This window comes from Pelophylax lessonae, assembly GCF_965119305.1.
Source record: "Pelophylax lessonae genome assembly, chromosome: 12".
Classification (NCBI taxonomy): domain Eukaryota; kingdom Metazoa; phylum Chordata; class Amphibia; order Anura; family Ranidae; genus Pelophylax; species Pelophylax lessonae.
Window position 1 is genome coordinate 13,562,732 of NC_138779.1, and position 16,184 is coordinate 13,578,915.

At 41.0% G+C, this 16,184-nt stretch overlaps 1 protein-coding gene across 2 annotated transcripts in view; it reads right to left on the reverse strand.

The window, feature by feature from the left end:
- Nucleotides 1-16,184, reverse strand: part of PLEKHG5 (pleckstrin homology and RhoGEF domain containing G5) — a gene marked incomplete at its 3' end in the record, with an annotated part of 419,430 nt that overhangs the window by 116,825 nt on the left and 286,421 nt on the right. For both annotated transcript variants that reach the window (XM_082273293.1, XM_082273294.1), the window contains exon 7: nt 5,998-6,161. In XM_082273293.1, coding sequence (XP_082129419.1) covers nt 5,998-6,161 — 164 coding nt within the window. The remainder of the gene's footprint in view (nt 1-5,997; nt 6,162-16,184) is intronic.

Genomic DNA, 16,184 nt, shown 5'->3' on the forward strand with positions numbered 1-16,184 from the left:
TCCACCAACTAACACCAATGATGGGGCACTATTCCTCCCACTGACACCAATGATGGGGCACTATTCCTCCCACTGACACCAATGATGGGGCATTATTCCTCCCACTAATACCAATTATGGGACACTATTCCACCAACTAACACCAATGATGGGGCACTATTCCATCAACTGACACCATCAATGGGGCACTATTTCTCCCATTAAAACAAATGATGGGGCATTTTCTACTCCCACTGGCCACAGTCTGGCCCCCTAAAGCCTGAAGCAAAGTAAATTGGCCCTTTGCTTAGAAAATGTGAAGACCCCTGCCCTATGCCATGGCACCAGCAATTGATGAACAGTCGTAGATGCAGCATGGCTGCCTGCCCAGTTCTCATGTGTTCTTCTGACACAATATTCCACCCTACGGAGTGATAGTTTGCTTTATTTAAGTTTCCATTCCCTATCACGGAAGGCCTACACATCCTGTTGAGTTTGCCAAAACAGGGCCGAGGCCGTCTTGAGTTGTCAGCTTTTTAAATAATGCTGAAATGTAAAGTCAAAATCTGTGAAGCCGCCCGCTTGGGGTCATGAAACCTGACAGAGTTCTTGGCTGAATGGCGTGGTGAGGGGCTCTTTGAACTGACTGTCAAGGCCATGGACGGGGCAGTTCCTGTTCTTCTGGAGGCGCTCCAACGTGTTCCTATTGACACGATGGGGAAGGAACTCTTCGACACAATGTGCGCGAATCACACTGTTTACTCAATGCTAGACAGCAGGAAATAAGGCAATACGAGTACAGAGAGGGGAAATGGCTGGCCAATAGATCAACTGAGGCTATAGGCTTTTCTTTCCAACAGCTGCTTCAGCACGACCCCCAACTTCCAGGGACAGGATTTAAAGACATGGCCTTGGAATCATCACATATTTATGTACATCGTTAATGAGAAAACATTGATATTTTCTTAACCTGTACCCGGCGGAACGCATATATGTGGCATTAACACCCAGCTGGCCCACATACACTACATTGTCAAAGGTAATGGGACGCCTGCCTTTACACGCACATGAACTTTAATGGCATCCCAGTCTTAGTACGTAGGGTTCAATATTGAGTTGGCCCACCCTTTGCAGCTATAACAGCTTCAACTCTTCTGGGAAGGCTGTACACAAGGTTTAGGAGTGTGTCTATGGAAATGTTTGACCATTCTTCCAGAAGAGCATTTGTGAGGTCAGGCACTGATGTTGGAAGAGAAGGCCTCACTCTAATTCATCCCAAAGGTGTTCTATCGGGTTGAGGTCAGGACTCTGTGCAGGCCAGTCAAGTTCCTTCACCCCAAACTCGCTCATCCATGTCTTTATGGACCTTGCTGTGTGCACTGGTGCGCAGTCATGTTGGAACAGGAAGGGGCAATCCCCATACTGTTCCCACAAAGTTGGGCACTGATGTTGGACGAGAAGGCCTCACTCTAATTCATATGAAAGGTGTTCTATCAGGTTGAGGTCAGGACTCTGTGCAGGCCAGTCAAGTTCCTTCACCCCAAACCTGCTCATCCATGTCTTTACAGACCTTACATTGTGCACTGGTCCAAATCATTTGGTGGAGGGGGATTATGGTGTTTGACCATTCTTCCAGAAGTGCATTTGTGATGTCAGGCACTGATGTTTGACGAGAAGGCATGGCTCCCACTCTCCGCTCTAATTCATCCTAAAGGTGTTCTGTCAGGTTGAGGTCAGGACTCTGTGCAGGCCAGTCAAGTTCCTCCACCCCAAACTCGCTCATCCATGTCTTTATGGACCTTGCTTTGTGCACTGGTCCAAATCATTTGGTGGAGGGGGGATTATGGTGTGGGGGTTGTTTTTCAGGGGTTGGGCTTGGCCCCTTAGTTCCAGTGAAGGGAACTCCTAAGACGTCAGCATACCAAGACATATTGGACAATTTCATGCTCCCAACTTTGTTGGAAGAGTTTGAGGATGACCATTCCTGTTCCAACACGACTGAGCCCCAGTGCACAAAGCAAGGTCCATTAAGACATGGGTGAGAGAATTTAGGGTGGAGGAACTTGACTTGCCTGGACAGATTCCTGACCTCAATCGACTTGCCTGGACAGATTCCTGACCTTAACCCGATAGAACACCTTTGGGATGTGACTGATATGCCATTTCCTCGACTCCATAAGCAAAGTGCAGTCATGTGTGGAGGACTCTGGCATTGAGTGGGGCAGATGATGGTGGTGGATTTGGCCTCAGCAGGGGAGGACAGTGTTCTATCAGGAAATTAGCAGGGGTAGGGACTTGTGCCCTTGGTGCCAAATCTATCCAATCGCAAAAGCCCCTCTTACATGCCTGTAATATTATTCTACATGTGCCCATCTGCTACCTGGTAACTCTTTCAAGCAAGAAAACCTGTTCTGCTATTTAAGACATTATAGAAGAAACCAGGCAGACTGCCCAAGCACTGCTAAAGGGTAAAGACATATGTGAAAGCTGACAAGTAACGGAGGCTTGGGACGGCTTCCTAGAACAAAGCTGATACAGCCTTTCTATATCCGATCCCCCAGGAGTGCCGCTACGGTGGCGTGAGCCTTTAGTGTATCCGTTGCTTCTAGCTGCCCCTCCTCCCGATCGTTCTATTCTCCAGCCCAATGTTCCCATGCGTCCTCCCCACTGATTTCATCAGGTTGGTGTTAAGCTTTCCTTATAATTATTTACAAAAGAAAGCAAATTGAAATGCCGGCCCCGCTTTACATGTCTTCTAAAAATACACCGACGCCAAGCTGGGGTCTGCTTACCGTATTTAAAGCACAATTAATGCAGAAGAGCGACCAAGCAGTGGGATAATTATTATTATAGATTAAACACAGCTATGTGAGAACATAAGGTTTTTGTCACTACGTAATCACATTTCCAGAGAAAAAAAAAGAAAAAAAAAAAAATATATATATATATATACACACACTGTATATATCTCAATGTCAGGAAACCAAAGTACCATAAGCAATTTCCTTGCAAAAAAAGTGGGCATATTTTAACACCTTCCTGCCCACCTCAGGGTTCCTTTAAAAAATGTTTTGATTGCATGAGGGCGGAAATGAAAAAAATTAATTATATAGATATATATAGATAGATAGATATATCAATATATATAAAAAACAGTGCACAAAGCAAGGTCCATAAAGACATGGATGAGCGAGTTTGTGGTGGAGGAACTTGGCCTGCACAGAGTCCTGACCTAAACCCGATAGAACACCTTTGGGATGAATTAGAGCGTAGACTGCGAGCCAAGCCTTCTCTCCAACACCAGTGCCTGACCTCTGGAAGAATGGTCAAACATTCCCATAGACGCACTCCTAAACCTTGTGGACAGCCTTCCCAGAAGAGTTGAAGCTGTTATAGCTGCAAAGGGTGGGCCAACTCAGTATTGAACCCTACGGACTAAGACTAGGATGCCATTAAAGTTCATGTGCGTGTAAAGGCAGGCGTCCCAATAATTTTGACAATATAGTGTATATATATGTGTGTGTGTGTGTATATATATATATATATATATATATATATATATATACATATATATACATATATATCGTGTTTCCCCGAACATAACACCGGGTATTATCTTAATTTTGGCCACAAAGAAACACTAGGGCTTATTTTCAGGGGATGTCTTATTTATTTACGGTATGAAAAAGGACGATCTTAAAGTGATTGTAACCCTAAAATAAATAGATAAATACCCTGATCCTTTAAGCATTATAGACAGCACAGTGCTTGTGCTTTGTCATTTAGCTCTTTCTATGTTCTAAAAAACCTGGAATAAAACAATGAAATGTTAAAAAAAGTTCTTGGGTCAGCTGAAATCAGCATTATGACATTCTGTAATCCCAAAAACAAACCTTGGATAAAGTCATTGTAAAATGATGTAATCAAATTTGTAAAAAGATTATATAATGAGCAGTGTGTCTCCTTTTGTAACTTTATTGTGGAAAATACCTTATTTACAGCGCCACTGGGCGCTCACGTGACCCTCTGGAGCTCTACTTTCCCTCTCTGAATAATGCAGAGGGAGGAAGGAGAAGATCTCTGGTGGGTCACGTGAGCGTCCAGTGGCGCTGTAAATAAGGTGTTTTCCACAACAAAGTTACAAAAGGAGACACACTGCTCATTATATAATCTTTTAGCAAAACAAATGACATGTTTTTAAAGGGTTTTAATAAGGCTTATTTTCGGGGTAGGTCTTATATTGCAGGCATCCCTGAAAATCTTGCTAGGTCTTATTTTCGGGGTAGGGCTTATTTTCAGGGAAACTGTGTGTGTATATATATATATATATATATATATAAATATATTTTTTAATATATTTCAAATATATAAGCAATTTCCTTACAAAAAAATTGGGCATATTTTAACACCTTCCTGCCCACCCCCATTACTCTCATTTTAAAGCAGGGTTAGGTTATAAAAAAATATCCCAAGCTTTGAACATCTCACGGAGCGCTGTTCAATCCATCATGGGAAAATGGAAAGAGTATGGGACAACTGCAACCCTACCAAGACATGGCCGTCCACCTAAACTGACCGGCCGGGCCCCACCAAGACATGGCCGTCCACCTAAACTGACCGGCCGAGCGAGGAGAGCATTCATCAGAGAAGCAGCCAAGAGGTCCATGGGAACTCTGGAGGAGCTGCAGAGATCCACAGCTCAGGTGGGAGAATCTGTCCACAGGACAACTATTAGTCGTGCACTCCACAAATCTGCCCTTTATGGAAGAGTGAGAAGAAGAAAGCCATTGGTGGAAGAAAGCCATAAGAAGTCGTGTTTGCAGTTTGGGAGAAGCCATGTGGGGGACACAGCAAACATGTGGAAGAAGGAGCTCTGCTCAGATGAGACCAAAATTCAACTTTTTGGCCTAAAAGCAAAACACTATGTGTGGGGGAAAACTAACACTGCACATCACCCTGAACACACCATCCCCACTGTGAAACATGGTGGTGGCAGCATCATGGTGTGGGGATGTTTTTCTTCAGCAGGGACAGGGAAGCTGGTCAGAGTTGATGGGAAGATGGATGGAGCCATATACAGAACAATCTTAGAAGAAAACCTGCTAGAGTCTACAAAAGACTTGAGACTGGGACGGAGATTCACCTTCCAGCAGGACAACGACCCGAAACATCCAACCAGAGCTACAATGGAATGGTTTACATCAAAGCATATTCATGTGTTAGAATGGCCCAGTCACAGTCCAGACCTAAATCACATTGAGAATCTGTGGCAAGAGGTGAAAATTGCTGTTCACAGACGCTCTCCATCCAATCTGACAGAGCTTGAGATATTTTGCTATTCTGGGCAAAAATGTCCTCTCTAGATGTGCAAAGCTGGTAGAGACATCCCCAAAAAGACTTGCAGCTGCTATTGCAGGGAACGGCGGTTCTACAAAGTATTGACTCCGGGGGGGGGTGAATACAAATGCAGCCACACTTTTCATATATTTAGTTGTAAAAAATGTTTAAAACCATTTATCATTTTCCTTCCACTTCACACTATCACATAAAATCCCAATAAAATTCAATTACATTTTTGGTTGTAACATGACAGAATGTGGAAAAATTTCAAGGGGTGTGAATACTTTTTCAAGGCACTGTATAGGGTAGCATACACTACCACAGCACTCATATTACCTTGCAGTCACATCCGCCTTCCTCTTACATTGTGATTCTATTGATTTCATTTTATTTATTTTTTAACTCTTTTTGTTGCAAAAGATGCAAATACAGAATTACAAAATAGATCTCAGTGTCAGATAAATATGATACAATTTATTCTTTTTATCGGTTTGTTACCGCTGCCGCACAAGAGGTGAAAGTATTAAAAAAAAAAAAACTAAAAACCCCCCAGACCCGTCAGCACATGATGCTGTTAGCAGAACACTCTTTCAATGAGCCCTTCTAGCAATTGTCATTGTACCGGTCCGGGCGCGCTCCAGAAGGGGCTTCATAATGATGAACTCCGGTGAGACTTACCAAGATGTCGGAGTTCTCCCTCCGGAACGGCGGCTGATCGGCCCTCTCATTTGGAGGGTTGAAGATATAGGTGGAGGTGGCCCCCATGTTCCTCATGATGGGTAAACTTAACGACCTGAAATCCTTCACAGCCTGCTCCACCTTCAGCTCATCCCCCGGCTTAGCTGCAAATACAGAAAAAAAAAATCATTATTTTATCATTGTGTACAAAACAGCAGAATGACGTCTCGCAGATCGGCTCCAGAGCTATATAAAAACCATTAAAGCCGAACTCCGGGACAAATGAATGCAGCTCTCAATTAACTTAGACATCATTAACCAATTGACCTCCAGAAGGTATTAACCCCCCCCCCCCACCCCACCCCCTTCTGACCAAGAGATTTTTTGCAATTTGGCACCTCGTTAATTTAACTGACAATTGCGCGGTCGTGCTACACTGTACATAAATAAAATGTATGTAACTATTTTCCCACAAATACAAATAGAGCTTTCTTTTTTGGTCTTTTTGGTGGTATTTGATCACCTTTTTATTTTTTGCACTATAAACAAAAAGATGACAGCCATGCAGACCAATTTGATGCAGTGTGCGGCGTATGGTCTGAGCACTGACAAGCTGACCCCCCATCCCTTCAACCTCTGCAGCAATGCTGGCAGCACTCATACGTCTATTTCCCAAAGACAACCTCTGGATATGACGCTGAGCACGTGTACTCAACTTCTTTGGTCGACCATGGCAAGGCCTGTTCTGAGTGGAACCTGTCCTGTTAAACCGCTGTATGGTCTTGGCCACCGTGCTGCAGCTCAGTTTCTTATAGCCTAGGCCATCTTTATGTAGAGCAACAATTCTTTTTTGCAGATCCTCAGAGAGTTCTTTGCCATGAGGTGCCATGTTGAACTTCCAGTGACCAGTATGAGAGAGTGAGAGCGATAACACCAAATTTAACACACCTGCTCCCCATTCACACCTGAGACCTTGTAACACTAACGAGTCACATGACACCGGGGAGGGAAATGGCTAATTGGGCCCATTTAGGGGTGTACTCACTTTTGTTACCAGCGGTTTAGACATTAATGTGTAGAGTTATTTTGAGGGTACAGTAAATTTACACTGTTATACAAGCTGTACACTCACTACTTTACATTGTAGCAAAGTGTCATTTCTTCAGTGTTGTCACATGAAAAGATAGAATAAAATATTTACAAAAATGTGAGGGGTGTACTAACTTTTGTGAGATACTGTATGTATGGTATCGTCGGAATGAGAGCAATTCTAGGGCCATCATTTTGTAACATGCTGGTCAGAGCTTTTTATTTTCCATTTTTTGTATCTTTTGTTATTAAACTGTTCAGCTAAGACATTTGTTGCACCTGTTATATTGTGTTAATTCATATAAAACCTTCATTTTGGAAATGTCTAATTTTTGCACTTTATTTAATGTAAGTTTATTTTTTATTTATTTTTTTTTTTATAATAAACATTTTATTTTGAACATAGTGTAGAGAAATTCTGTGACGAACAAATTTAATGCGGGCAGTGCAAGACGTAGGCGGGGCTTTGTGTGGGTGTGGCTTGAGTGTAGGCGGGAACACAGGGGGCCCATGATCTCTTATTGCCCGGGGGCCCCATGAGTTGTCAGTCCGCCCCTAAAAGGGGCAATCTCCAGGAGCTGAAGTTTATAATTGGCTATTTTAGTTTTCTCTTTTTGGCCAGAATTCTGCTCTAAATGTCATAAATGCAATATATTTATGGTGTTTAGCACGCGTGGCCCGGTCCTATAGAACAGTGACTGGTGTTGTTTAGCGGGCGTGGCGTGGTCCTATGGAACGGTGACTGGTGTTGTTTAGCGGGCGTGGCGTGGTCCTATAGAACGGTGACTGGTGTTGTTTAGCGGGCGGTGGCACAGTCCTATGGAACGGTGACTGGTGTTGTTTAGCGGGCGTGGCGCGGTCTTATGGAATGGTGACTGGTGGTGTTTAGCGGGCGTGGCGTGGTCTTATGGAACGGTGACTGGTGTTGTTTAGCGGGCGTGGCACGGTCCTATGGAACCGTGACTGGTGTTGTTTAGCGGGCTTGGTCGGTCCTATGGAGCGGTGACTGGTGTTGTTTAGCGGGCGTGACGTGGTCCTATGGAACGGTGACTGGTGTTGTTTAGCGGGCGTGGCGCGGTCCTATGGAACGGTGACTGGTGTTGTTTAGCGGGCGTGGCGCAGTCCTATGGAACGGTGACTGGTGTTGTTTAGCGGGCATGGCGCAGTCCTATGGAACGGTGACTGGTGTTGTTTAGCGGGCGTGGTCCTATGGAACGGTGACTGGTGTTGTTTAGCGGGCGTGGCGCGGTCCTATGGAACGGTGACTGGTGTTGTTTAGCGGGCGTGGTCCTATGGAACGGTGACTGGTGTTGTTTAGCGGGCGTGGCGCGGTCCTATGGAACGTTGACTGGTGTTGTTTAGCGGGCGTGGCGCAGTCCTATGGAACGGTGACTGGTGTTGTTGTGAACTGGCGTTCAACAAAGTGACAAATCCCGTGATGCTCTGGATATTTTGTGTGGCTCTCTTGGATGAACACCAAAACAGCAAGCAAAATAATCGCAGGGATGAAGTGAACAGCTTGCTCTTCCTTCCCCGCCATATGTGCGCAGCGAGAATGCGGCCCGGGAACAGATCTGGTGCGATCTGGAAGAGGCCCAGTGTTGTCACCCGCACCTGTTTATTAATTACGTAACATCCAATCTGCAACTCAAATCTTATATAATGGAGGAGTATGGAGGGCGGTGTTCTGAGTGGGCCAGAGACCAGCCATTTACCACACTTGTGCGACTTTGTCCTGCGACTCGGGACTGCAAAGTCACATGACAAGTCATACTCCATGATTTCCAATGAGTACAGTTCATATCTCTGCAACTTCAAAGTAGTCTCTGCACTACTTTGGGGCGATTTTAATGCGTTTTGAGGTCCATAGAAACAGGCATTGGTTCAAGTCCAGTCAAAATCGTGGCAAAAAAAATTGCGGCAAAATCACGCGACTCTTAGGTCGCATAAGTGTAAAAGGGGCCTTAGGCTGCATTCACACCTGAGCGTAGCGTCTTTGAGTGTTTTTTTTATGTGTTTTTTGCACGTCTTTATACAGCGTTTTTGAGCTTTTGCCGTTTTTTTTATTAGCCAATAGAGAAAACTATCTTCTGCTGCATCATTTGTTGCTCGGCATTTCAGCTTTTACATCAGCCTTTATTTCATTATTATTATTATTATTCATTTGTTATTATTTATTTTTGTTAGGGTAAGGGGTTAGAATTAAGGTTAGGTTAGGGTTAGAAGTTGGGGTTAGGAGGGTTATATATTAATTATTATACATTTTTTTTTGTTAGGGTGTTACTACTACTACTACTACTAATACTACTACTACTAATAATAATAATATTAATAAATGAATAAATAAATGTAAAAAAAATACACAAATAAATAAAAATATTCATAAATAATTAATTATTAATAAATACATTCAATGGGGTTTAGGGTTAGGATTAGGGGTACATATTATTTATTTATTTATTTGATAGGGTGTTTACACTATTACTACTACTACTACTACTAATAATAATAATAATAATAATAATAATAATAATAATAATAAAAATAATAAATAAATAAATGTAAAACAAATACACAAATAAAAATAATCAAATAATTAATAATAAATACATAATAAAATAAATGAGTACAAAGTAATAATAAATAAATACATGTTTAAGCCCCAACTTAAACCTCTAACCCTTATAAAAAATAAAATAATAATAAATAGCTAAACACCCTAACACAAAATAAACACATTATTACTCTAGTAATAGTATTTGTTTTCTTGTGTTTTTTTTTTTTTGGGGGGGGGGGTAGGTGTTTATGTATTTTTTTTTATTATTAATATTAATAATAATAATATTATTAAAAATCATTAATAATTTTTTTAAGGTTAGGGGTTAATTATTATTTAAGTATTATTACATATTATTCATTTATTTGCTTTATTATTTATGATGACTTTTGTGATTTCTGTAATTATTTTACATTTATTTGTTCAAATATTATTACCATTTCTTAAATTTTTTTTATTTGAGCAGAAAATCGTGCAAATACACGCGACAAAACGTGCAAATCTGCCCAATTCGAGCTACAAAAAAAGCTCCAGAACTTTTTTGAGCTTCAGCCGTTTGGCTTCAGGTGACTTGATTTTTTCTCCTCCAGCACTTTGGAGCTTCAAGCTAAAAATAGCTGAGGTGTGAATGGGGCGTTACTGCGCGCTTGCTCTTCACCCATCCAAAGGTGCTGCGGCTGGCTCTCACTGTTCTGCGTTCCCAAAAGTTTGGCAAGTGGCAGTTCCTTTGTACATTCCCACCAGCATGTCTTTCTAATGGCAAAGACCCACACATTGACATGTTTCAATTCATACTCATCGTTCGAGTTATTCAATCAACGATCGACGTGACCGAACAGTCCAAATTACATAGAAATTGTGTGCGTAAAAAAGCAACACCCAACCACTAATGGAAAGTATCGATCGGCCGTCTTGTTGATTGCATTTACAGTCTGCACAAAAATTTAGATAACTGACTCAAAGTGGCACTTAAATTTGGGTGCATTTGAAAAAATAAAAAAAATAAAAGACAATTTGGGTGGGTGCATTTGGAAATAAATAAATACATTTGGGTACATTTGTAAAAAAAAAAAAAAAGTAAAATACAAATTTGGGTGCATTTGGAAAAAAAAAATATATATATAGAACATTTGGATGGGTGCATTTGTAAATAAACAAATACATTTGGGTACATTTGTTGAAAAACAAAAGTAAAATACAAATTTAGGAGTACAGTATTTGAAAAAAAAAAAAAAATGGGTGCACTGGTAAAAAAAATAAATAAAGACAATTTGGGTGGGTGCATTTGTAAATAAATAAATACATTTGGGTACATTTGTAAAAAAAAAAAAAGTAAAATACAAATTTGGGTGCATTTGGAAAAAAAAAAAAAAAAAATATATATATATATATATATATATATATATATATATATATATATATATATATATATATATATATATATATATATATATATATATATATATATAGAACATTTGGATGGGTGCATTTGTAAATAAACAAATACATTTGGGTACATTTGTTGAAAAAGAAAAGTAAAATACAAATTTGGGTGCATTTGGAAAAAAAAAAAAAATTGGGTGCACTGGTAAAAAGAATAAATAAATAGACAATTTGGTTGGGTGCATTTGTAAATAAATAAATACATTTGGGTACATTTGTTGAAAAAGAAAAGTAAAATACAAATTTAGGTGCATTTGAAAAATAAAATAAAAATTGGGTGCATTGGTAAAGAAAAAAATACATAAAGAAAGACAATTTGGGTGGGTGCATTTGTAAATAAATAAATATGTTTGGGTACATTTGTTAAAAAAATAAATAAAAAGTAAAATACAAATTTGGGTGCATTTGAAAATAAAAAAAAAAATGGGTGCATTGGTTAAAAAAAAAAAAAAAAAAGAAAGAAAATTTGGGTGGGTGCCTTTGTAAATAAATACATTTGGGTACATTTGTAAAAAAAAAAAAAAAAAAAAGTAAAATACAAATTTGGATGCATTCTGAAAAAAAAAATCAAATTGGGTGCATTTGAAAAAAAAAAAATTGGATTGTATTTGTTAAAAAAAAAAAAACAATGTGTGTGTGTGCGCGGGTGCATTTGTGAAATAAAATAATTAATTTGGGTGCATTTATGAAAAAAAACAATTGGGTGCATTAGTAAACAAAAAAACAAACAAATTTGAGTGCATTTGCAAAATAAAACAAGCAAAAAAAAAAAATTTGGGGGACATTTATTAATAAATATAAATAAAAGAAAAAACACTTTTTGGCCACTAGATGGTGATGAATATATTTGTACCGTGTTATTTAGGAGTTGTGCCTCACACAAAGTCCCCTGGGTAAACGTAGTTATATTGCATATATTAATTGGGATGGAGGTTCACCACTCCGATGGGGAATTCAGATCACATTCTCTTTATTCATGCTCCATCTAGTTGCCTTAATTATTTTGTGAGTGGAGTATCCATGTGTGTTGAGTCATTTGATAATATCAAAGAAAAGGAGTAGTTTGTTTTTTTTGTGATCGCATTTAAATCGAGTGTACATGGCAACATGTATGAAGGCCTATAAGAGGGAATGATGCCACTCTCAATGGCTGTGTTATGTGGCCGCTACTCATCAGAGAGTGAAAGCAAAGTCCACCCAAAAACGATATTCCCATGTTGGTTGAATCATGGTGAGCTCAGTGGCTTCATATGACTTTTAGGGAAAGTGATATCAAGGCTCCCTCCGTGCAGTCTCATTTCCTCTGTTGCATTCCTAAAAATGCAACCGAAAGATGCAACCATCCACCAAAAACTAACATAGGAGTTTTCTCCATCATACGTGAGTGAAGTCCTCTCTGGATTTTTTTCAGGAAACTTTTTTAAGGCAATAGGAAACCGCCAGTGCAGCTCGAGGAGGCTTCAAAGAAACGAAACCCCCGGCCTCCGATCATTACCGGTAACAATAGGCCTGGGAGGGACGGGGGATCTGGGAGGGACGGGGGATCCTTTCTTCCATCCATGCCAAGAATTACTTCTACACTCACAGCAACAGAGAACAATGCATTTTATAAAACTCCAATTCCATCACAAATTTCCTTTTTCCTGTCAACTACTCTCCTCACTTCTCACAAAAGCAAGCCTTCCAATCAATATACAGTATATATATATATATATATATATATATACACACAGCCATGGCCAAAAGTTTTGGTAAATACACATATTAAAGCCCCGTACACACGCACAGATTGTTGGCCGTAAATTGTCAGCCAACGTCCGATCGTCGGCTTGTTAGTATGATGCTTCCGACAACCAACTGCGAATTTTCGGCCGAAAAAAATCTGGTGTGCATGCTATAAAATTTTTGTTGGCCAACAAAGAACGGCCGATTGTTCCTCAGTCAGTACAGATTTCGGCAGACAAAAATCAGATGAGCAAGACTGGGCATGCTCAGAGAAGAAAAAACACACGGAAAGTCAACCATCACATGACACCACTTCTGAAGTTGGTTTTTGTTGGCCAACAAAAGTCCAGTGCAAGTCTAGAGCACATTTCAACCAACAAACAACACTGGACAAAAGACGGCCGATTGGTTGGCCAACAATCTGTGCGTGTGTACGGGGCTTAAGTTTCACAAAGTCTGCTGCCTCAGTTTTTATGATGAAAGCTTGCATATGAGAATGTCATGAAGAGTGATCGGATGAATTGCAATTAATTGCAAAGTCCCTCTTTGCCATGAAAATGAACGTAATCCCATAAAAAATTTCCACTGCATTTGTGAAGAAGGCTTCAGGGTGCCCAAGAAAGTCCAGCAAGCGCCAGGACCATCTCCTACAGTTGTTTCAGCTGCGGGATCGGGGCACCGCCAGTGCAGAGCTTGCTCAGGGATGGCAGCAGACAGGTGGGAGTATATCTGCACACACAGTGAGGAGAAGGCTTTTGGAGGATGGCCTGGTGTCAAGAAGGGCAACAAAGAAGCCACTTCACTCCAGGAAAAACATCCGGGACTGACTGATATTCTGCAAAAGGTACAGGGATTGGACTGCTGAGGACTGGGGGAAAGTCATTTTCTCTGATAAATCCTCTTTCTGATTGTTTGGGGCATCCAGAAAAAAACCTTGTCTATTGAAGAAAAGGTGAGCGCTACCATCAGTGTCATGCCAACAGTAAAGCATCCTAAAGACCATGCATGTGTGGGGTTGCTTCTCATCCAAGGGAGTGGGTTCACTCACAATTTTTCCTAAGAACACTTCTATGATCAAAGAATGGTAGAAAAACCTCCTCCCAGAGCAACTCCTCCCAACCATCCAAGAACAGTTTGGTGAGGAACAATGCCTTTTCCAGCATGATGGAGAACCTCGCCATAAAGCAAAGTCATAACTAAGTTGCTTGGGGAACAAAACATCGAACATTTTGGTTCCATGGCCAGGAAACTCTCCAGACCTCAATCCCATTGTGGTCAATCTTCAAGAGGCAGGTGAACAAAAAGTCCCACAAATTCTGACAAACTGCAAGCATTGATTATGGAAGAATGGGCGGCCATCAGTCAGGATGTGGCCCAGAAGTTGAATGACAGTAGGCCAGGGAGAATCGCAGAGGTCTTAAAAAAAAAGGGTCAACACTGCAAATATTGACTCCTTGCATAATCTTCATGTCATTGTCAATAAATGCCTTTGACACTTATGGAATGCTTGTAATTATACTTCAGTAACCCATAGTAACATCTGACAAAAAGATCTGAAAACACTGAGGCAGCAGACTTTGTGAAAATGAATATTTGTGTCATTCTCAAAACTTTTGGCCAGGGCTATATATACAGTATCTCACAAAAGTGAGTACACCCTTCACATTTTTGTAAATCTTTTATTCTATCTTTTCATGTGACAACACTGAAGAAATGACACTTTGCTACAATGTAAAGTAGTGAGTGTACAGCTTGTATAACAGTGTAAATTTGCTGTCCCCTCAAAATAACTCAACAAACAGCCATTAATGTCTAAACCACTGGCAACAAAAGTGAGTACACCCCTAAGTTAACATTTCCAAATTGGGCCCAATTAGTCATTTTCCCTCCCCAGTGTCATGTGACTCGTTAGTGTTACAAGGTCTCAGGTGTGAATGGGGAGCAGCTGTGTTAAATTTGGTGTTATCGCTCTCACTCTCTCATACTGGTCACTGGAAGTTCAACACGGCACCTCATGGCAAAGAACTCTATGAGGATCTGAAAAAAAATAATTGTTGCTCTACATAAAGATGGCCTAGGCTATAAGAAGATTGCCAAGACCCTGAAACTGAGCTGCAGCACGGTGGCCATAGCGGTGGTTTAACAGGACAGGTTCCACTCAGAACAGGCCTCACCATAGTCAACCAAAGAAGTTGAGTGCACGTGCTCAGCGTCATATCCAGAGGTTGTCTTTGGAAAATAGATGTACGAGTGCTGACAGCATTGCTGCAGAGGTTGAAGGGGTGGGGGTCAGCCTGTCAGTGCTCAGACCATACGCCGCACACTGCATTAAATTGGTCTGCATGCCTGTCGTCCCAGAAGGAAGCCTCTTCTAAAGATGATGCACAAGAAAGCCCACAAACAGTTTTCTGAAGACAAGCAGACTAAGGACATGGATTACTGGAACCATCTCCTGTGCTCTGATGAGACCAAGATAAACGTATTTGGTTCAGATGGTGTCAAGCGTGTGTGGTGGCAACCAGGTGAGGAGTACAAAGACAAGTGTGTCTTGCCCACAGTCAGGCATGGTGGTGGGAGTGTCCTGGTCTGGGACTGCATGAGTGCTGCCGGCACTGGGGAGCTACAGTTCATTGAGGGAACCATGAATGCCAACATGTACTGTGACATACTGAAGCAGAACATGATCCTCTCCCTTCAGAGACTGGGCGGCAGTGCAGTATTCCAACATGATAACGACCCCCAAACACACCTCCAAGACGACCACTGCCTTGCTAAAGAAGCTGAGGGTAAAGGTGATGGACTGGCCAAGCATGTCTCCAGACCTAAACCCTATTGAGCATCTGTGGGGGATCCTCAAACGGAAGGTAGAGGAGCGCAAGGTCTCTAACATCCACCAGCTCTGTGATGTCATCATGGAGGAGTGGAAGGGGACTCCAGTTGCAAATAGGGGGGGTAAAAGGGTTTGATACTTGAAGTGTTTTTCGTATGCAAATGCATCAAACAAATTGTAATTACTTCAACAATACATATCTAATAATCATTTAATATACTCTCAGATATGGTGAAATCCGTGAAAAAGGCAAGAGCCGAAACGCGTAGGATTTAGACGCCCTCTGTAAAATCCAGAATCGCATGGATAACAGAGTACTCTAAAAGTCACCATTATAACACATGTCACTACTTCTGACTCTTTCTCACCACTCACCTTTGGGCCACTTGCCCAAATGATGCACTTTTCTATGATTTATGTTTAAATAAATACAATTTTCTTAAAAATCGTATTTTCCAAATCGCATTTTATAAAACTATACATAAAATTGCCTTAAAAGTCCCACTCTTTCTTTGGCCTGAGGAACCATAACAACTTGTAACT